Source organism: Anoplolepis gracilipes, chromosome 14 (genome assembly GCF_047496725.1).
Source record: "Anoplolepis gracilipes chromosome 14, ASM4749672v1, whole genome shotgun sequence".
Classification (NCBI taxonomy): domain Eukaryota; kingdom Metazoa; phylum Arthropoda; class Insecta; order Hymenoptera; family Formicidae; genus Anoplolepis; species Anoplolepis gracilipes.
The window spans coordinates 9,482,933-9,507,536 of NC_132983.1; the positions used below are offsets into that span (position 1 = coordinate 9,482,933).

Here is a 24,604-nt window from a genome sequence, read left to right on the forward strand (position 1 = left end):
AAAAAATAAATAATAAGTAAATAAACAACACAAGGACAAATATCAAAGATATATATATATATATATATATCAAAATATCAATAGGGACATATTAAATTTTAGATTAATTGTCAATAATAGATAGACAAACATTATTTAATTTTATGGTATCGCTATGGAGGTCCAGCGCATTCTTTTGGCGTTTAATGTGAATTATCTCCGATATTAATCTCTTTCTCAAAAATAGTTCTTCGTCCAAAATTTCAACATCGTCGAAATTAAAATTATAATTCAACGCTCTATGATCAGCAATGACTAACGTATGGCTCTTAGAATGTTCTTTTATTCTTGTTTTTAGCAAACATCCGGTTTGTCTCACATAAGACGCATCGCAATCCATACAATTGATTTTGTAAACTACATTACTACGTGAAAACTTATGTAATCTATCCTTTTCTACTTTAGCGAATCGGCGTAAATTATTAATTCCCGTATAAGACAGTCTTACATCTAAGTCTCTGACACAATGTCAAAATCGTTTCGATATGTTCTTAATATACGAACATTGAAATATGTAACTTGAGGAAAAAAAATATAGAAGATTTACATTCAATACGGTTGAATAAGAAGTTTTTTCACGCCCTCCATCCGCGTTGACTCTTCATTGCCTTTATTTTAACAGCGTGTCAGATTGTGATAATTCTCATGTTAAAACTCTTGGATGTTAACAGTTACATCAATATGATAGTAATGCACAATATAACCCAATAGATAGTTTTCCAGAGAAAAATAATATTATTGCAGCAATTTTTTATTAGGTATTAAATTATTATACTTATAATGCAATCAATTCTTATTATTTAATTATTGTTAATTATTACCTCTACGTCACTTATATCTTAATTCTTCTATTTAAATCCACCAAATTAATCACATTTTAGTTTATCTTTTACACATGTATATTTATAAAATAAAACATTGAATTAAATAATATAATTTTTTATTTTTATTTCTCGTCACGTGCAAATATACAATTTAATAAAATAAATATAAAAAAGACATTTTATTAAATTTATTATTACACTTTAAACTCTTTCCGTACAAGTAACTATAACCGAAAAAAAAGTTAAAAAAAACTGTAATTTTTTCGATTTCAATTTTGTTCACTGGTCAAGAAGTCGAAACTGAAACTAAAACATTTATTCGATGTTTTATTAAACCATAACCGGAATCGAACTGAAAAAAGCTTTCGGTCTGGATCTGCGGTTATAATACATTTGTACAGTTGAAATGGCCGCGTAGCGTGGAGTCAAAATTGCGGTTATTTTTCCCCTAATTGTGGTACTTTATAATCTAGTGATTTTAGTTGGAGTAGTCTTCTTTCTGTCTAAATGTGATTAAATGGGGGAAACGAAGGAGGTGAAATAGAGTATAAGGCCGGTATTCATAGTTCGAGATTATATTTAAGATCGTCTTAAGATCCCGTTCAACCAATGAAGTGGCTGTATAGTATCATTTTATTAGTTGAATGGGGTTTTAAGACGACCTCAAATATAAGCTTGGCCTATGAATATCGGCTTAAGTCTTCCTTTTTTTTTAATCACTTTTCCCCTCTCTCTGTAAAATGTGAAAGAGAGCGAACGACTCCAGCTCTATTTCTATTTTTCTATGTTGGCGTGCGTACGCCTATAAGAAGGTGCAGTTTATTATACATATAAGTCTATGGCTGGAAGTAACGGGTTGGATTAGGTTAGATTTTTTCGAGAGTGAGGGTGCAGGGGAAGGGGCGTCCGGAACAGGAAGATCATGTACACAGGGCGGTACAATAGGAGGGAGGTCCTGGGAAGGAAATCCCCCCCGAACATCAGGGGGGATTGGGGGGTTTGTCCTGGTAGCATGCGAAAGCGATCCCAGGGCCCACCCACTTTAAACCGCCGAAAGGATCATCATGGAGTTTTAGTGGGTATGCCCGTTAAATAGAGTGAGTCCCATATACCTCCTGGAAGTTTCCGCTCCCAGGGGGATACATAAAGCATTTCTTCATGTAAAAAAAGGGGGGGAAGGGGCAAAACTTCTCTGTAGCTTTGATTTACTATGTTTAAATAAATACATTAAAAGTGCGCTTCATAAAATGTACACATTATCCGAAAATTACTTATAATGCATGGAAATTCTTTTGTTTGAATGACTACATATGTCAAAATCATTCAAATTGCTTTCGTTATACTTTATAATTATCATATAAATATTGGTACGATTAGAAATCTGCAGGTGGTTAATTTTATAATTATCTTAAATATAAAATTTTTGGTAATTATATAGTTTAAGAGAGGCACCTTCAATGACTTTGACCTTGACATACATATGTTGTCAAGATCATCACCCTGAGTAACCTTCAAAAGGATTTAACTGTCGTTGTTTATTAAAAAGATAAATAAAAAAGTTTCATAAATAGGACATAGTTTTCAATTAATCAAAAGCTATTATCTGTTATAAGTTAAGCTTTATGAGAAAGTTTGTATCTCTTATTACAGCAGAGAATATGTAGCTTACATATATACCTATGTGTACCTGAAATACATGAAAAATTGAAACCTCCAAAACCTAATTCTGATTTTAAATGAAATTCGTAATTTTTGAAGTTGAAGACTCATATGATACCGTGCAAGTTAACAAATGCGTGGACGGGGGAGGGACTCTACCCCTCTCCCTGCACCCCCACCCCACAAAAAATTGACCTAACCCAACCTGCGTCTGAAAGAGATTTTGTTAACATAAGTTGGGTTGGGTTAGTTTTTTGAAGAGTGGAGGTGCAGGAGAGAGGCTCCGCCCACGCATTTAATGTATCACATTTAAATAAATAGATTCATTAAATATACATGATGTGAAAAAATTATGCTATATAACTATTTATGAAACTTTTTTTGTTTATAACTTTTTAATAAACAACGAGCGACGGCTTTTGAAGGTTACTCTGGGTGATGATGTTGACAACATGTGTCAAGATCAAGGTTAGGTTGATTGAAGGTGCCTCTCCTAAACTATATAATTACCAGTTGTTTTAATCGACGGAGAAATAATAACACAGCTCCACAAAAAAAATGATCGAAAATTTAGTTTAACCAGAGTGGGTTTCCGACAAGGATTTTTGGTCACTGAATTCGAATCTGAAGTCCGTTTTCCTCCATCACATTCTGTTTTCTTGTAAAATGATTATATGGTTTAAATCAGTGCTCGGACATAGTTGCTCATTTCGGTCCGTTTTCTGACGCACGCCTACCGTTCCCCCACTACCGCTCGAAGATCGACGGCCGAGCCGTCGATCGCACGTGAACGCTTCAGGAGCGTCACTATTTAAAATATACTGGCGTCGTATCTTAATACAAGAAATTAAAACATTTTTTTCGTCAAGTAATTTTTATTTTTTTAACTAATTAAAGATTATAAAATTTTTATTATTAATATAGTAATATAAAACTATTATACATATTGTATATAAAATGTTATATTATGATAATATATTTTTTACGTAATATAATTACAATTTTGGCAATAGCTTTCCACATCACCCGTGAGGTATTATTGTTTGATGTGTTTTTTTTATGTGGTTTCCCTAGTAGGCCTATTCCACTAATAATAAAATGTTATGGCAAGAAGGCAAATTATATTCGACATAAAAACTTACTGCGATCTTCTAGGTCGTTTACACGCTCTAATAAGGATGGTATATTCACAGAAATTTTAGAAGAATTAATTCGCATCAGCGAGGATAATGTATCGTCATTTAAAGAAAAACGTTTTTCTGTTTTTATTAAGTTCATTTTTGAGAAAGAGCATTCGCATAAATATGTAGACCCAAACATGGAGAAAATTCGAAGACCGAAATTCCTGAGACGTGGATAACACGATACATCTAAAATTTTGAAGAATTCGATCCCCTTTTCTAACCGTGCTTTCAAAGTGAGATCATTTTGCAAATCACAAAGTTCTGCCTGAAGTTCTAGGCTTTGCTCTTCGATTTGCACAGTAAGAGGATTTTCAAAAAGTATTAAATCTTTCCTTAGCATTTCGAAATCAGTGAAACGCGTGTTGAATTGATTTATTAACGAATCAATTATAAAGATTTGATTTTTAAAATTACAATTTTTGCCGTATTCTTCAAAAATAATTCGGCAAGAAGGAAAAAAATGAAAAATATTATTTTCTAAATGATTTTTAAATGATTGCAGCTTTCTGCGAAAAGAATCGACATGACTAATTAATTGCGAAATTATTTGATTAGTCTTTTGCAGCTTTAAATTTAAAATATTTAAATGATTTGTCATGTCAGTTATAAAAGCAAGTTCACAAAGAGAATCTAAATCTTCGGAAAAAAATTTAAATTCATTAAATTTTGCAGGAAATTCTTCTTGCAAGAAAAGGAAGATTTCTTTTCTTATTGCAAAGGATTTTTCTAAACATTTTCCTGCGCTAAGCCATCTACATTCACAATACAGAGGTATATCTGTATAAGTTGCATTATGCTCTTCGAGAAAGTGTTGAAACTTCCGATGAGAAAGAAATTTGTGACCGCCTTTAATTGTATTAACAATTTTTGTTACAATTTTCATTGCGGTACATAGTTTTACAACTTTCCCACATAACGCTTCTTGATGAATTATGCAATGAATGACAGGAACCTTTTAAACCTCGCTGCTTTAATTGACCGAAGAATCTATTGTTCGAACCTATCATTGCCTTTGCGCCACCAGTTACGATAGCAGAACATTTTGTAAAATCGATATCAAATTTTTTTAAAGTTTGATGAACAGCTTCGAAAATATCAATACCCGTTGTTATATCATGAAGCGGAACAAAATCTAAGAGCTCCTCAACACATTTAGAAATCGTTTTGCACGATTCGAGCAAAAATCACATGTCGATTATCGGTGCTCTGATCAAGACATAATGAAAAAAAAGAGCAAGATTCTAATAAAGATTTTAATCTTTTTTCTAAAGAAAAAGCGATATCATTTATGCGAGATTTTACTGTTTTATCACTTAAAGAAATGCTAGCAGCTTCTTCAAGAGTCAACGAATTTCCGAACGACTCTACTGATGCGCATTCCTTTATAAATTTCCCTTTCATGAATGGTTTCGAATTTGTCGCGATAATATTAGAAATAGTATACGACGCTGTAAGAGCTTTTACCAAAGGTGTAGCATTATCAGTATTCGAACTACAACCTTCTTGATAAACTAATTTCAAATCCTCAATTAAATTACATTTCTCCTGGTCCACATATTTAGAATACTCATTTAAATGTTTGATTTTGTAATGCTTATACAGATTGTATTTTCTCACAAGAAGTGGCTGATAACCACACAAAAGACAAGTAGTTTTATTAGAAAAACATGCAAAGAAAATTTCTTCCCATACTTTATCAAATTGTTGTACGTAACTTTGCTTGCTATCCATATTTCTAACACGAGTCGTAAAAAGAGAAGAAGTCCAAAAAGAGAAAAAATCTTTGCTCAATGATAACAATCACTCTGTGTACTCTTATACGAGGATTTTAATGCGCACGTATCACTGGTATACTGGTAATAACCGTTGAGCGAGAACAACGGAAGAGATACATAAAACAATTGAAGATCAATGCGCGGAGGCGTATACGGAGTAGGAGTTCGCGCCTAACATAAAGCCGCGAAATTAAAAAATTACACATATTAATAGACAGAAAATAATACTCGCATATTAGTCATAATGCTAAGTGTAATACTGCTAAATGTTTTAATGTTTATAAGAAAGCAAAATGTAATAATGTGTTTGAATAAATATTATTTTTTCGCTGCTATATTTTAAATCTATCACTGTATTTATACCGGAAAATGTGAGCAAAGATACGTACAACCTTTTGATAAGAATGGAAAGAAACTTTTTTCGCATTTATTTGTAATAAAATCGCGTTTGTTTTCTTTGTAGTTGTCAACCTTTTCTTAAAAAATACATTCTTCATAGGCATTATAAAGTTAAATTCTCAAATGAGAAAACTAGAAACATATGGACTAGAAAAAATTTAATTTTATTGAAGTCTTAAAATTAATTTATCAAAAAAGTAATAGTTCAAATATCGATAATACTTCGGTAAAAACTCTAGCAACGTCATTTCGAATCTTGTCGTGAAAAGTTCCAAACCGTTTATTGAAAAAAAAATATTTGTAAAAAATCGTAACAGTAGAAAGGAAATTCGTTGACTCTTAAAGAAGCTGCTAGTATTTTTTTAAGTAACACAATAAAATTTCGAATAAATAATGTCGTTTTTTCTTACTTAGAAAAAATTAAAATCTTTATTAGAATCTTTCTCTTTTTTCCATTGTCTTGATAAAAATACAGATAAAAATCAGCATGTCGATTGAGCATTTTTACTCGAATCGTACAAAATGATGATTTTTCATATATCGAGGACCTCTTAGATTTTTTCCCATTACATAATACAACAATAGATATTAATATCTTTGAACATGTTAACCAAAAATTTGATATCAATATTTTAAACTTTAAAAAAGTGTGCAATTTCATAAAATTGATGCAAAGACAGCCTTAGTAGAATCGTGTAAGCAACCTAGAATCTAAAATCTAGAAAATCGCATTAGATTTTTATGTTAAATTATAAATTGTCTTCTTGTTGCTAAACTACAACATTTTGTTATTAGTGGAATAGGCCCCCAATGGGGAAAACACTTTTAAAAAACGCATCGAACAATAGTACCTCACGAGTGATGTGGAAAGCTATTGCCAAAATTGTAATTATATTACCGTAAAAAATATATTATCATAACATAACATTTTATATATGTATAATAGTTTTATATTACTATATTAATAATAAAAATTTTATAATATTTAATTAATTAAAAAAATAAAAATTACTTGATGAGAAAAGTGTTTTAATTTCTTATATTAAGATACGACGCCAGTATATTTTAAATAGCGACGCTCCTGAAGCGTTCACGCGCGATCGGTGGCTCGGCCGTCGAGCTTCGAGCGGTAATGGGGGAACGGTAGACGTTGCGTCAGAAAACGGACCGAAATGAGCAACTATCTCCGAGCACTGGTTTAAATACATTATATATGTATGGTTCATTCTTTGTCAAAACGGCCATCCACCCTGCACACTTCAATGTTTGAAATAAAAAATTCTACCATAGCTTAAAATTTTTGTCTAAGTATCTACTGTTTTATGCCATATGACTTTTTTGAAAATTCAAACTTTTATTCGCGTCATACTATACACTTATACTTATAGACTGCGCCTTCTTATGGGTGGCCGCACGACAACATAGAAGGACAGAGATATTGATAAAGTATTTCGTTCTTTCTCACATTTTACAGAGACAGGGGGAAGCGACGGACGGAGAAAGAAGGCGACTAAAACACTCGTTTCTCATTTCCCCCACTCATAAGTCTATGCTTCCCACTTAATTACAAATTAGACAGAGAGAATATCACTCTATATATTGCTCTCTCACTCTTATGTCTGCGTGGACTCCTCTCACGGTTAGCGCAGTCTATGAATATAAGTCTATGCGTCATACACGGCGTACGCCTAGCAACAAATGACGGTTTCCATAATGAATTGTATATAAGTCACTTGAATAAATGAAGTTTGCAGTACTGATAGCAAAATATATGATATATTTTCTTTGTGGTTTTTGATATATTCTTTTTGAAGTTATTTTTAAATAGTAGTTCTTCTTTTAGCAAATTCTTTGCAGTGTATTTTAAAAAGGTTATTTTGAACGATCTTTTTCGAAATATTTAAATTTTTTAAAGCATTTCTAAGCATTATTAAATAACTTCATATTAGTTAAGCATTTTTTTTGTATCTGTTTAAAAGTAATGTTTATTTGATTCATATTATTAACATTTTTTGCTTTTATTTTCCTCCAATATATTTAATTTAAAAAATGACTTGTAAAAGCAATCCGAACAATTTCTGTGTTATTTATGGAGAATTCATAATTTTGAAATATAGAAATTCTTTCACAAATACAGTTAGAGAAAAATATAAAAGATGTTTCAATATTTCTACCAAGAATATGATGAACTATTGGACTTCAAATATTGTGTGTGCTTACTGCCTTTTATGCCTCAATAAGTAGAGCAATGGTAATCTTCAAGCCAAACGCTTTTCATTTCCTATCATTTGACGAAAACCTCAAAATCATGAAACAGATTGTTATTTTTGCTTACTTAACATCAAGAGCTTCAATTATAAAAATAAACATTGTTTAAAGTACCCCTCTGTTCAATCAGTAACATTTTCAGTTCCAAAATTTTGCAGTGAACAAAAGGATGATCTCAGTAATGATGACGCACAAGATGAAGTTGAGTCGGCAGATAAAGAAAGTGATCGAATTAACAGTGATGAAAAATATAACTGTAGAATGATGTGGATGATAAATTTGATCAAAATGTGCTGAGTGATCTTGTACGAGATTTAGGACTTTCAAAAGAAGGTTCAGAACTTTTAGCGTCGAGGCTTAAAGAAAAGAAGTGTTTAGCAAGTAATACCAATATAACTTTTTATCGGACTAGAGATGCACCATTCAGAAAATTCTTCTCCACCGAATCTAATGTAGTTTACTGCAATGACGTTAAGGGTTTAATTGAGGAGCTTGGAAGTGTTACTTATGATGCTAATCAGTGGCGACTTTTTATAGATTTATCTATAATGAGTGAAGGCCGTTTTGTTATGCAATGGTAACCCGTATGCTCTTGTACTTGTTGTACATTCCGTAACTTTACAAGAAAAATATGAGAGTATGAAATATATACTCGAAAAGTTACAGTATAATGAGCATAAATGGAAACTTTGCGGAGATCTGAAAATTATAAATATTTTGTTAGGACAATAAAGTGGTTTTACAAAGTTTCCATGGTTCATATGTGAATGAGTCGTGACCGAGGTCAACATTATATTAAGAAAGATTGGCTTCTTCGACAGTGTTTAGAGGTAGGTCGTAAAAACATTTTGTAAGAAAGCCTGATCTCATCAGATAAAGTATTATTGCCTCCCCTGCATATTAAACTCGGTTTGTTTAAACAATTTGTAAAAGCTGTGAGAAAAACTAATAGTGACGCATTCAGATATTTATTTTCAAAATTTCCGAAAATCTCCGATGCAAAAATAAAAGAAGGAGTATTTGATAGACCTCAAATCAAAGCATTATTGCGTGATAAAGAATTCGATAATAAAATGACCGTAACAGAAAGAGCTGCTTGGCAAAGTTTTCGAGATGTAATCTCAAAATTTTTACGGAATATAAGAGATCCTGATTATAAAACTATAGTTAAAAAAATGGTCAAAAGTTTTCATAACATGGGTTGTTTAATGAACATGAAAATCCATTTTCTAGATTCCCATCTTGCATATTTTCCTGAAAATCTTGGTGATTACAGTGAAGAACACGGTGAACGATTCCATCAAGATATAAAGGAGATGGAAAACAGCAGGGTTGGGAAGTAACGCGTTACTTGTAACGCCGTTACAGTTATTTTTTTTTGGTAACTGTAACGGCGTTACAAATTTTATTTGTGACGGAAAAAGTAACTTCGTTATATTTTTTGGTAACGAGTAGCGAATTTAACCGTTACTTTTATCGTTACTTTTTCCAAATTTATTCGGTAATTACCTAAGGCCTAAGGTAACTAGCAATGATCAATCGCAAACGAGGCCGTATTCCGAAATTCACTGCCAATACTAGAAATATATAGTATATATTAGGGTCATTCTACATTGATCGCAATCGTAAGGTCGCAAGCAAATCAATCACAGTCAAGAATTTTCGAAAATTCTTAACTGTGATTAGTTGATTTGTTTGCGATCTTGCGATTGCGGTCAATGTAAAACGACTTTTACGTGTATTATGTAAATTTTCAGTATTAGGACCTGAATAGAAACAGAAGACTGATTCATTTAATTTTAAGACAATATTTTATGTTCTAAATTATAACCCAGCCATTCTGCTTAGGCTCTTAGCAGAGTGAATTTCGGAACACGCGACTCGCGTTATTGCGCACATGGAAGAAGAAGAAAATTAAAACGATTAAGTATTAAGGTTAGGTTATTCCCGATAAAGAGAATTTAGTGTGTGTGTGTGCGTGCGTGCGTGCGTGCGTGTGTGTTTAATCCAACGATCAGTAAAATCAACTCTTCTTTGTAAGGTAATATTGGAGGTTAAAACGATGAGATTAAAACATTTATACTTTTATAAAAACAATTTTCTTAAAACTTTTATAATACTTTTTATTCTTGTTTAGATTAAGTTTAGGTTATTCGCAAAAGCGCGTGTTTACGTGCTAACGTGCTTGCCTTTTTGGTGAAAGTTAACTGGATAACTGGAAAGTATGCGAATAACGAATAACGACGGAAAAAGCGAGTACGTCTCAGTCTCAATCTAAAGATATAAACATGGAAATGCCATGGCCGGCATATTCTGCAGTTTTTGATTTTCAACCGAATCTTAGTAACGAAAAAAATTTCGCCTTTGCGTGTAAATGTTGCATAGGTGCAAAAATTATTCACGCAAATAAAAGTTCTGCAGCAAACCTAAGAAAACATTTAAATGTAAGTATTATTTAATTTTTTATTTCTCATACGAATAGTTTTAAAGAAAAAAAGAATACTAAAGAGATATATTTTTTTTATAATTTTTTTATATAATAAATAATAAATTTCTAGACTCTATTGCAAGGAACCAACACAATACCACGAAATATTGTATCAAACATGCAACACAAAAAAGTAGGTATAAAAAAAGTACAGCACTTTGTACAAAGCATAAATTAATAATAATGGTCTACTCATGCATTTGTTTTAATTAGATTTGTGCTTTTGTTAAAATAACTTTTAATTATTTGAATTATAAAGACACGTGTATCTTTCTTACAAAGAATTTTCGGTTTTTAATCTTGATAAATATCAATGCACCAAAAAGTTTTTGCAAGCTTCTTTCTTTTAAAACTTCTCTCTCTCTTTAGAATTTTCATAATTTTTTTTTTTTTAAATATTGCTTATATATTTTTTATTTTTGTTTCTTCAATTTTAATTCATTAATCTTTCATAAAACATCTATTACAATCATTACATCATATATTATTTTAATAAAGTTTATATTTTATATTATTATCACACTATTTCTCTATATAAGTCAGAATGAAATTTTATTACATGTGTTATGTATATCAAGACTGATGTTTTATTTCTTTATTTATTTAATACTAATATATGTATATATACTGTAATATATATTAGAAATATATGTTAAATTAATAGGCAAAGCATCCATACAAATTAAAAGATATAGAAAAGGCAAAAATAGAATTATCAACTAAAACTAAGAGATGTAATGAAGATAGCCTAGAAAATCCAGTTAAAAAGAAACAACTGATTTTGGAAAGATATGGAAGTGCTGCAGTTACTCAAAAAATGTTTGATGCTACTATATTACGTTTTATTATTGAAGACATTCAGCCATTATCAGTTGTAGATAGTCCAGCATTTATCAATTTGGTTAGAATTGGAATGTCTTCATCATACGAATTATGTGTAGGAAAACTTTCAAAACAAAACTTGATCAAGTATAGCTTGAAATGAAAAGTTGTTCAATTTTTTAGGGACATTTTAATGTTTTATATGCATATTAAATGTGTCTTATTCTTTAATATTTTGTTAATTTAAATCTAATCTTTTTTAAATCTAATCATTTCTTTTTTAGAAGTTATTTAGGAATAACAATTCACTGGATTGATCCCGAATCTTTGCAAAGACAATCCGCTGCATTAGCTTGTTGCAGACTAAAAGGAAAACATACATATTTTAGCTAAAGCAATTAATTCGATATTTCTAGAATATCATATTCAAAATAAGATGTGCTGCACAACAACTGATAATGGAACAAATTTTGTTAAAGCATTTCTGTGTGTATATATCATATATTAATATTGTATATGTGCAACGTTTAAAGTTTAAAGTCTTATAATATTCTCTTATATATTAGAAGTTTTTACGAGCCTTTTCTGTGTTGCAAATATATTAAATGTTTTACGTTTTATTTTTTATGAACAAAATTTATAAATTTTTTAGTTTTCGAAAGAGATGAAAATGAAGATGAGGATGCGATAGAATTTCATAATCTAAATGATTTATTAATTGCGCCCTACGCAGAAGATATATATGCAAAAGATTTTATTATTCTTCCACCGCATCATAGATGCGTTAGTCACACACTAAATCTCATTGCGGTGAAAGATTTCGAAAACTCTTTAGATGATGCGCTATACAAAAAAATATAGAATAATATTTTCTAAATTATCAAAATTGGGCTAAACAGAACCAATCAACACAAATAGCCGATAAAGTTAAAGAAACTTGCGGTGTTTATTTAAAGACTCCTGTCATTACAAGGTAAAAACTTAATATTTTTACTTATATTTAAATATTCATATATAAATATTTTTTCTGATATAACAAAACTTATTATTTATATAAATCTTATTAATCTTTAACTTTAATAGGTGGAATTCTACTTTTGATTTCATACTTCAGCTAGTAATGCTTTTAAGAAATAGTACAGAAAAAATAAGTCAATGTTTGGATTTCTGTAATTTACAGCGATTAACTAATGATGTGGAAGTTAAATTTCTGGAAGAATATTATCAGGTAAACTGATTTTTTAAAGATAAAACTATTCTAATTATTTTATTTAGGTAGATAAGTAGAATTCCTTGTATATATGTATATATAATATTTTACATAAAAAGTTAGAAGTTATAATATAATTGCGAAAAATTGAATAATTAATGTTATATCTTCATTCATCATCAAACTAATATACGGGGTGTACCAGAACTGTCATAAGTAGTACCCATGCTGAATTTGATCGTTACGCTCCTGACCGCGCGAATTTCATACGTTTCCATACGTCAACTTCAATGCCTTACCATTTAAATTCTATTTATTGGATCACTTTTTTGTAAAGAACTTTTCGACTTATAATTTCATAAAGAATCTGTCATTAAAACTTTTCCGCCAGTTCTGGTACACCCTGTATATGTATATGTAAATACATATTTTTAACATATTGTTATAGCCCGAGACTATAACTAATTATACAAATAAATATTATATACCGCGATTAGGCGCATTGACCGCGCGTGCCGCTGACATAGCGAACCACGCGCGAAACCGGAGACGAAGCCGGAACACCGCGGCGAGCATTGCGAAAGAGTGCAAACCATGAAGTCCGACCTTTGGACCCGCTGCGCTTGCACTCAGCGCGAGTTGAGCAACCCGACCGAAATTTAGAACGCTCGCTCAACAGTATAAAAAACCCACCCGCGCTCGGATGCGCGGGCAGTAAAAAGTAAACTGGCAATCGTCATAATTACAACGGGCAGTCGCAAAGTGAACGAGTGATAATCATAGATCAAGATCACTAACGCACGCGGACACTCGCCTATCGACCGCGCTGGACGCCGCCACGCTCCTCGAACTATCTCCTGGCCGAACGAGCTCGGCCCACTTGACCACCGTAAGAGAAGGAACCTCTGTAAAACAACTATTGTGTATGGGTAAAAATATATATTCTCTAACTACTACAAAGAATCTACGATCATTGAAATCAACGAAGCCTCCCTGCGCCTTAAATCCTGCTATCCTCCGCGGATCCCGAACTCAGTGCCGTCACGCGGCACAACAATATATAAAATAAGAAATGTCTGTAAAATATTTAATTTTCATTACCGTAATACTTTTACCGTAATACTCATTTTACCGTAATACTTTTGTGCACAAACTAATATTAAAATGCCCTACTGTATAATTTTCACTTATTATCTAATTATGTGTGTGTACGTTAATTATCTCAATATCTATAATTTTCTTGATTTGGATTAGGTAATGGAACCTTTGGCACGTTCGTTAAATATTTTGCAAAGTGATAAAGGAATGTACATGGGGTACCTACTACCAGTTCTAACCACCTTGCAACAAAAATTGGAAAATCTCAATAAATCTAATCTTGTAGATTGTCATTCATTGGTTAAAGCTATTCAGAAAGGATTAAGCAAGAGGTAATTCTCTTTCTAATTAATTTAGTCAGTACATATATTATTTTAAATATATATATATATATATATATATATATATATATATATATATTGTCATTTTATTTAATTAATTTCAAATAAGGATTTTAATTAACAAAATATTTTTTACTTTAAAGTATTAATCTTAATTAAAAAAGTAATGTCGTTTAATTTACTATTTGATTTTAGATTTAGTACAACGTTTAAGAAAAAAAAGAGAATTAGTAATTGCAGCTTGTTTACACCCCAAATTTAAGTTAAATTGGTTGACTGAAGAAAAGAAAAGACTTGCTGAGAACTACTTGGAGGATTTATTAGGAATTCAATCAACTAAAAATTCTCCAGTAGCTGAAAAAAATAATAACGTTGAGGATGACGAGTTTTTCATTTTTGAACAACAAGAAACGACGAAAAATGATTCTAAGGAAGAAGAGTTGCATCGATTTCTAAATTCACAAAACCGTAACATTGAAATGTTAAACGACTATCCAAAGATTAAACACCTTTGATTAAGTATAATACACCACTACCAAGCAGTGGATCCGTAGAAAGAATGTTCAGTATCGGTGGCGCTGTATTATTAACACCTCAAAGAGGACGTATGTGTGATGAAACTATTGAACAACAAGTTCTTTTAAAAATAAATAAAGATTTTCGATAAAATTTAGCAATATTTATTTAAAATAAATCCTATTAATTTAATATAAAAAAATATTTTTTTAAATGTTTTTAAAAGTGTTTATTTTGATCTTTCTTATTAAAAATATTTTTGTTTGTGTTATATATAAAAAAGTAACGAAAATAGTAACGATTCGTTAGTTTTTGAGTAACGGTAACAGTAACGAGTTACATCTTAAAATCGGTAACAAGTAACGGTAACGAGTTACTTTTTAGAAAAAATAACGGTAACTGTAACGAGTTATTTTTATAAAGTAACTTTTCCCTGGAAAACAGATATCAAGGAGTTTGGGATAAATGCCATCATATGATGGCAGACTATTGCTGGTGCTTGAAGCGCGATTCGCAAAAGCCTCATAAGAGGAAAGCTCTCGGTAGATCTTTCGAAACAAAACGAACACGTTATTAGTAAAAATAAAAGTATCGTACAAAAAGTAACGCAAGCACGGTGAGAGGCGAGGGGACTCATCTTGAACAAAAATCACCCCGAGAAAAGTGAGAGGCACGGGGACTCACTTTAAAAAAGCACCCCAAAGGAGTCCAAAATTGCAACCTCCACGTGGTGGACTCTGGAAACTACACATAAATGTAAGCTAATCGCATTTAATTTGCGTTCAATATAAAAAGTCACTTGATTCGAATGAATTTAAGAATTTGAGATTTGAGATCGGTGACCTCGAAAACCACCGAGTACCGTGTTTCATTCGAATCCAGTGACTTTTGAAATTCGGTCATCCATATTGGATCTACCATTTTGAATTTTTCGAAATACGATATACCTTAAGTAAAGTACATAAACGAACGCGCAATTTAGGCCTAAATGAAATTTATTATTGTATGCTGTTATAATTTTGTTACTGCTTTTAAGATACAGAATTTTTTTTTTGAACTTTCTCCATTCTGAGCATCATACTGAGTCCGCTTAAATTTTGAATTTTCAAAAAGGTTATATGACATAAAACAGTAGATACTTAGACAAAAATTTTAAGCCATGGTAGAATTTTTTATTTCAAACATTGAAGTGTGTGGTGGATGGCCGTTTTGACAAAGAATGAATCATACATATATAATATAGTTAAACTATTTTACAAGAAAACAGGATGTGATAGAAGAAAACGGACTTCAGATTCGAATTCAGTGACCAAAAATCCTTGTCGGAGACCCACTCTGGTTAAACTAAATTTTCGATCATTTTTTTTTGTGGAGTTGTGTAATGGTTTCTTCGTATTTCTATTATCATATTTAATTAATTAATAGTATAATTTGAATACATATAAAGAACCAATTAAAAAAATATCAGCATTAAAGCCCAATTATTATGTATTATTTAAATTGATATTAATAATAATGAAATTAATATTAATAATTCTTTTATGAATTAAAATTATATAAAAGCAACGCACAAGAGCAAACAGCATTTATTATCGCAATAATTACTTATTAAATTTTTTCAATAACATTCCTTTTTTCTTCTGCAGATTATTTATAAAAAGTTGGATCGTAAATGCATAAAACCTTGTGTCCATGATAACTAGGTCTGAGATCTCAGCTTGAGAAACGTAGCCATAAAATTACTATTTTTCCGTAAAACTGATTGCCTATACATTTTTCGAAACAAGATTTCGGATCGACTTCTAACGTCGTAGACACAAGCTTTTCAATAATATGTATAAAACATATTAAGTCAAGTACAAACTGTATAATGTTGTAATGTAGCCGTACAAGAACGGCTATATTTTTGCAACTTATTTTTGTCCTGTGAATTAAATTGCGTTCCGTCATATCCTCGGTAACGTAAAATAAGCGTTCTGCGCGATACCTGTTAAAATTTTCAGCGACTTTATTTTTATTACATATACAACCGAGTGTCTGCTAGAATAATATTCTTCTTATAATAAAAGAAAAAATGAAGAAAAAAAACTATTATTCGCAAAAAAAGTAGAAAATAAGGAAATAATAAACATAAAATTATAAGGAAAATATTTCTAATATTTATTCTTCAGAGATATAGATTCTGTTTTTAAAATAGATCATGTATCATATATATGAAGTTATAGTAACTTAAGGGAATCCTAAAATGGTTTTTTTTACTGACAAAACGTAATTTATTTTGCCTTGAAAAATATTTTTGTTGGATACACAAGTAAATCCTTTTTCATAATTGAAGCGTTTATAATAATAAAGAGCGCCAGCTATATTTCATATAAAAAAAGCAAAAAAAAATTAAACACGTTATCAGCTTCTTGCGTCATGACGTAGCAATATTTATAATATAAAAATTCAGCAATTTTTCTATGTACAAAATATAGCTGGCGCACTCGAGAAAACATCTAAAAATAATACTGAATTATTAAAAATGACCTTAGAAGTCCAAGAAAAAACATTTTTCCATCTAACTTTTGTGCATATGTGCATATGTGTCGTGCATGTCGTATAGGCATAAGGTGGTTCACAGCGAGTGACACACTATAGCGATAAGGAAATTCTTTCGATCGACAGACAAAGCAAAAGCGATAAGACAATTCTTGCGATGAACGGACAAAGCAGGGCGAGCATTCATTCTCGTTGAGGCAACGGGCCAAGTAGCATTAATCGTAACTAGTAATTTTTATCATAGTAAATAATTTTTATTGTAGTGAATAATTCTGATAAAATAAATGATTTTTAAAAGAGATTCTTATTCTAATGTCCACAACATAAATTGGTGGCAGCGGTGCGGGATACTAAACTGTGTCTCGTATTGAACTCACATAAGAAAAGTGAATTGTAAAGTGCAGTGCATTCTACAAAATCTTAACTGAATTCCGAAGCACCCTACACACAGTTCACAGTTTTTGGTGACAGTTAGTCTGAGATCCGCGTAACCGTGAGGCTTAGGCAAAACTGACGCAGGTGAAGGACCAATCAGACAACCTGGATCCACAGTGGCATTGGAGAAAAACCCGAACCATCGTAAGTCTAACGGAATCTTCATTAAATTCAATTCTGGTACAAGACTACGTGACAGCATCCAATAACATGTCGCGAACTCAATCACCAATACGTCAACCAAACGCTCCTAATGAAATAACAACAGCAGTGAATGTTATGATGGATAAAATGATAAAATTAAAAGAGAAAATCGAACAACTTGAAGCGCGAATAGAAGGAAGATCAGCTTATCATACACCTCAAAATTTGTATCCAAGACTCCCAGAAGAAGATTTAACAGAAACAGCATCAATTGACCGAATTGAAAAATATGAAAAGTGCATGATACCAGAGTTTGACGGACAAAATGCGGAACAATTTATTAACATGATCATGCGTGTTCGAACAATACTAGTTGAACATCAGCATCAATATTTACTGCTGGCTATACTATCGCAAAAATTAAAAGGCAAAGCAGCAACAGCCATCAAAGCGGACACTATTCCTTCGTTGGACAAATTAATTGAAAAGGTACGATTTCTATATGGTAAAACAATAGATGTCTCTGCTTTAGCTACAAAAAGAAACCTATGCAAACAGAAGCCAACTGAAAGTGTGGATGAATTTATAGAACGATTTTCAAAAATTCATGATGAAGTGATAACTGCTATTAATACTAACAATGATCCCGCGATGATCGAAACAAGAGAAATACTAGCTACTGAAGAATCTGTGAGAGCATTTAAACGTAACGCCAGAAGGGATATATCAATATTCTTACTTAGACAAAGAACGACTGATTTACAGAGCACTTTCGAAGCAGCCAGAATGTTTGATTTAGAGACTAGATACAGCCGAATGTTTAACAGGAATGATAATAAAGACTTCAAAAGGGATAAACGAGATGTAAAACCAAAAGTAAGGTTCTGCAATTACTGTAAACGGAACGGACACGTTGAGGAAGACTGCCGCTCTAAGAAGTATCATCAGGAGAAGAAGGATTTTCACCGAGAACACAAAACAGCCAACCCACCTGGAACAACTACAGTGATTCAAGAGAAAGGGGAAGGATCAACAACGTTACCGAAGCCCCTCCTGGAAGAAAATTGGTCAGAACGAGATCTGTCGTACGACTAAAAATTAATCCATTCGACGAGGCAAAATTTCTGATAGATACAGGTAATGAAATAACAATGATATCTAAAAGTAAACTTAAGAATAAAAATGTAACGCGAGATAAAGGAATAGAAATAGTAGGCATAAATCAAACTGTTGTGATGTTCCGCCTTTCCTGACGTCTCGGACAAGCTCGTCGGTTCCAGGATTCGGGAGAAGGACGGGCACGGCTGGTGATAGACTCCTCTCTCTTGTATCTCTTAGTGGTGTTTATTATGCTCGTACATGCATCTATGGATAACGGTATTTACAATGGCGGGGGGGGGGAAGATATGTACACGGGGATGGTATATACATGTGGGTGGAGTGCGTCCCGGTGATGGACGTCTTGGCGGTTCGGTCGGAGACGTCCTGGTGGCGGACGACTTGACGGTTCGGTCCGTGGCGTCCTGGAGTCGGACGGCTCGGCTATTCGGTCGGTGTCGTGCGTCCCAGTGGTGGACGTCTTGGCGGTTCGGTCGGAGACGTCCTGGTGGCGGACGACTTTACGGTTTGGTCCGTGGCGTCCTGGTGGCAGACGGCTCGCTCTCTCTCCCTGGTCACCCAGAGGCGGACGGGTTGGTGGTTGTCGTCCGGAAACGGACGGATGTCAACGTTATTCGTCCGGAGACGGGCGGTTTGCGTGTTGTCGCCCGGAAACGGGCGTTTTCGCTTTCATGCACGGGGCCGGAGGCCGGGGACGCCCGGTCGGTTCAACGAGAACGCTCGTTGTCCGGAGGATAGGTGCCGGAGGCTGGGGACGCCCAGTCGGTTCAACGAGAACGCTCGTTGTCCGGAGGGTAGGTTCCGAAGGCCGGGGACGCCCGATTGGTTCAACAAAAACGCTCGTTGTCTGGAGGATAGGTGCCGGAGGCCGGGGATGCCCGGTCGGGTCAACGAGAACGCTCGTCCGGAGGATCGTGGTAGGATAGTCGCTGGTGTCTGGAGCCTCGAGAGAACTCTCTCGAGGAAGGATCAGGACAGGACTAGGTGTCGGCTCTCTGGCCGAGCCGGCTTATATACCCGTTGGCCGGCCTCCCACTCTCGGTTCCGAGCAGAGGCCGGAGGCGGTCGAGTGGGGAGACCGGGAGCCCCAACGTCGTAATGTTTGGTGGCGCCGATTATTTTGCAGGGGCGGTTGTTCGGCCCTTGGTGACTTCGTCACACCGTATGTAATAGCCTTTATTCAATAAACACAAAATTTCAAAATAAACTACATAAAATACAGGTAGTAGAAGACAATTTTATAAAAGATGTTGATGGCATTTTAGGAACAGATTTATTATACGCGCATAAATTTGAACTAACAAATAATTGCTTTAAATTAGGCAATATATTAAAGAAAGTAAAATATGAATTAAGTAAAAAGATCAAAAATCTGTATTAGTTATATTTGACAATGATATTGGGGCTATCACTAGGCTTAACCAAGAAAACAATCCAATTTTTCCATATCATTTAACAAATAAAATATCCGAAATAATACCGTACGATGAATCACTTGTTTTTACATTAAACAAATGCGAGATTGATTTACAAAGATTAAAATTATTAAAGAATAATATTAGGCTTAATCACATAAATGAATCACGTAAAGAAATTGAAGATATAATTTTATCGTATCACGACATATTCACTCTTCCTATCGATTCACTTCCTTTATCCCCTATACTTGAGCATGAAATAAAAACAACCGATGAAATACCAATACAAACCAAACAGTACAGATATGCACCGATTCATCAAGAAGAGATTAAACGACAAATAAAAGAGATGCTTGTTAAAGGAATAATTCATGATAGCGACTCACCTTATAACTCACCGCTTTGGATAGTTCCAAAAAAACAAGATGCTTCAGGAAAAAGAAAGTGGAGATTAGTAATAGATTATCGGAAACTAAATGATAAAACCATTCAAGATAATTACCCACTACCTAATATTGATGAAATAATTGATAAATTCGGGAACGCTCGTTATTTTAGCGCATTTGACTTAACATCCGGGTTTCACCAGATCGGTATGAAACAAGAGGACATTAAAAAGACTGCGTTTTCTACTCAGGATGGCCATTACGAATATACGCGTATGCCATTCGGGTTAAGAAACGCGCCACCTACCTTTCAAAGGATGATGAATAAAGAACTAAAAGGTTTGATCGGAAATAACTGTTTCGTCTATATCGACGATATAATAGTATACGGACATACAATTGAAGAACATAATAAAAACTTAAAAATACTATTTGAACGTTTAAGACAATGCGGCCTAAAACTTCAACCTGACAAATGCGAGTATTTAAAACCTGAATTAGCCTATCTCGGACACATAATATCTGCTGAAGGTATAAAACCGAATCCAGAACGAGTCAATAAAATTAAAAATTATCCTAAACCAAAGAACGAAAAAGAAATTAAACAATTTGTAGGACTTTGCTCTTATTATAGAAAATTCATACCAAAATTTAGTGAAATCGCAAAACCAATAAATAAGCTATTAAAGAAAGATCAAACATTTAAATGGACAAACGAACAAGACGACGCTTTTTTAAAACTTAAACAAATGCTAATTGAAGACCCTGTGTTACAATATCTTAACTGGAAAGAGCCATTTATACTCACTACAGACGCCAGCAATTTTGCACTAGGAGCCGTGCTTTCCCAAGGAAGAATTGGTAATGATCGACCATTAGCATATGCATCCAGAACATTAAACAAGGCGGAAGCCCGGTATACGACAGAAAAGGAACTACTAGCAATTGTATGGGCGACACGACACTTTCACCAATATCTTTATGGACGAAAATTTACAATCGTGACAGATCATCGACCATTAATATGGCTAATGAATGTAAAAGATCCGAACTCTCGACTGATGCGATGGAGACTAAAACTTTTAGAGTATGACTATGAAATTATTTACAAACCAGGAAAAATCAACACTAACGCTGATGCTCTTTCCAGAATGAATGTAAACACTATGGAAGACTTTCACAGAGAATTAGATGAATACTTGAAATTTTATGGAGATGTTTCGGAAGACGATATGCAAGACGAGTTTACTACCTATCTAAAAGAACAAGTAGAATCAATACCTTCGAAAAACTCGAGAGATGAACAAATACGTCAAGCATTCCCAAAACAAAAAGAAAAATTAAGGATAAAAAATCAAGTAACAATTAAACATGGAACTAATAAAAGTTCTCCTACTATCATGTATTTATGGAGACCACCAGAACTGATAAAGAAAGATATAATATTTCTAGATCCGGGCGAGATAAGAAATTACAAACAGAAAATAATAAATTCTTTGATAGGAGACGACAAAATTATAAATGTAATTACAGAAAAGAAACACGAAATCGACATTGCTGATATAGCAGCGGAAATAGAGCTAACAATATATTTCTCAAGACCAGAACCATCAAATAAAGAAAGAATAATTCAGGAAGCACATAGCTCAGAGCTTGCAGGACACTTTGGCATAGAAAAAACAGTATTAAAAATACAAAAGGACTACACTTGGAACGGAATTTATCAAGACGTCAAAAAATTCATCGAAAACTGCGAATCCTATCAAAGAAAACACCCATATAAACAGCAAAGAGTGGATATCCTAACAAAACCTAGTGAAAAGGTGTCGCTCGACATTGTAGGACCTCTGCAGCAAACAGAACAAGGAAATCAATACATCCTTGTTATTCAAGATTATTTAACTCGATACATGATTTGCGAAGCATTAATTGACAAATGAACAGCTGCAATAATAAAAGCATTTTGGAGTTCATGGCTTAGAATATTTGGAAAACCAAAAGAAATCCTAACAGACAATGCAAAGGAGTTTATGAGTCAAGAGTTCAATGAATTTTGTAGAAGAATGAAGACAAAACAAACCCTTATCTCCATATATCACCCTCAATCAAATGAAAAAAACGAAAGAAGTCACATAATATTAAAAGAATATCTTAGACATTATTCCATTCCTAAAAATCCTTGGGATCTACTACTACCAAAAGCAATGCTAGCATACAATACTACTCAAAACAGAATGACCGGTTATACACCTTTTGAATTGCAAATGGGATACGAAGCTAACTCCATTTTAGAAGAAATAAATGAAGAAGAAGAAGTACAACATTTACAGGAGAGAAGAAAGTTTGAACAAGAAAACAAATTAAAAGAAGTAAGAGAAAAATTAGAACACAACCAACTCTCTACTTCCTATGATAACCTAGAACCAATCCTTCCAAAAATGAAAGTCTTAACAAAATTACATAGCCACAGGTTTACAACCTCGTTGGACCTTACGAGGTCATTAAAACTCTACCAAATAACTCAGTGATAGTAAATGAAAATGGAAGACAAGTGACTCATCATCGGACAAACGTAAAAGTATTTAAACATAAAGCTCTAATTATTACAGAAAGCAGCGATGATGAAAAAGAAAATTAAACTGATTATTATTATACTACTCATTTTGACGACCACGACATACGTTAACGGACTTGAACAAAAAGGCGACAATAAATATCGTGTAGCAAGACTTGATAATAATGAAAATATAGTCCTAGAAGGATTAGATCAAGCTCGACTCTACCATGAAGAATGGAAACTCATAATAGGCTTTGATTTTTCACATATAGAAATCGACTTAAACGCGATCGATACAATGTATAGATACATACTAAATAATCTATGCATGAAAAACACTAGAAATGGAGAAAAATTTGTATGTTCTTCCTTTCAACGAATCTCAAAACGAATTAATACTTTTAATAAAGGGGAGAGCTAAGAAATACCTTCCATCTTACGGGATTAGACAGCAACTCCTCGCGAATCAAAAGAAGTCTATTCGATTTTATCGGAGAAGTTAGTAAAACCCTGTTTGGTACGCTAGATGCATCAGATGCGACGTACTATAATCACGAAATAGACAAATTGTATAATGATCAAAAAGAAATATTACACTATATAAGAAACCAAATAAGTATTATATTAAACTCGATAGGTTCCAGTATAACCAACTTAAATAAATCCCAAGAACAGATAAATGATATAAACAATAAGTTTAATAAAGTACGCGATTTAAGTAGAAGTAATGAAATGAATATTCAAATAAACGAATTAATACTTGACATAGAATTAGATATAATGGAATTAAAAGATAAAATAAAGCGTATAGAAGAACTTGCTTACGATGCCAAACATGGCACTTTTAAACCTTATATTTTAACACCTGAAAGATTGTTTGAAATACTCAGAACACACGAACATGTAAGGAATTTTCCAGTAAAACTAAAAGAAAAAAATTATTTAACATTAATTAATATTTGCGAAATAAATACAATCCTAAATAGAAAAAGAATACTAATAGAAATGAAAATTCCATTGTTAGAAGAAGCAAAATTAAACGTAAAACGAGTAATAACTTTACCTGTTCATGGATGGCAATTTCAATCAATAATTGATACCAAGAATAGATTTATATTGTTAGACGAGATGCAAATGTACTTTACTCTCGTAACAGAACTAAAGTTAGAAAAAGGAAGAAAATAAAGAGACATAAAATTAATAAAAAGAAATAAACCAGATTATTCAATAAGACAAGATAACGATTGTCTATTAAATATACTTACTAAGCGTTCAAGTGAAGAATGTGAAAGTAAATATGCTATTATTAAAGAATCGTATTGGATACAATCTGACATGGGAAACAAGTGGATAGGCATTATTCCTAAAGAAGAACAAATTA

At 32.7% G+C, this 24,604-nt stretch overlaps 1 protein-coding gene and 1 pseudogene across 4 annotated transcripts in view; one reads left to right on the forward strand and one right to left on the reverse strand.

Annotated features, from left to right (window-relative positions):
* Positions 1-24,604, reverse strand: part of LOC140673039 (uncharacterized) — a 79,855-nt gene that overhangs the window by 47,069 nt on the left and 8,182 nt on the right. For 2 of the 4 annotated variants that reach the window (XM_072905613.1, XM_072905612.1), the window contains one exon: positions 16,488-16,610. The exons of the other annotated variants lie outside the window; for them this stretch is intronic. In XM_072905613.1, the coding sequence (XP_072761714.1) occupies positions 16,488-16,610 (123 nt within the window). The remainder of the gene's footprint in view (positions 1-16,487; positions 16,611-24,604) is intronic. 4 annotated transcript variants of the gene reach the window in all.
* On the forward strand, positions 10,108-16,110 carry LOC140673036 (uncharacterized; annotated as a pseudogene).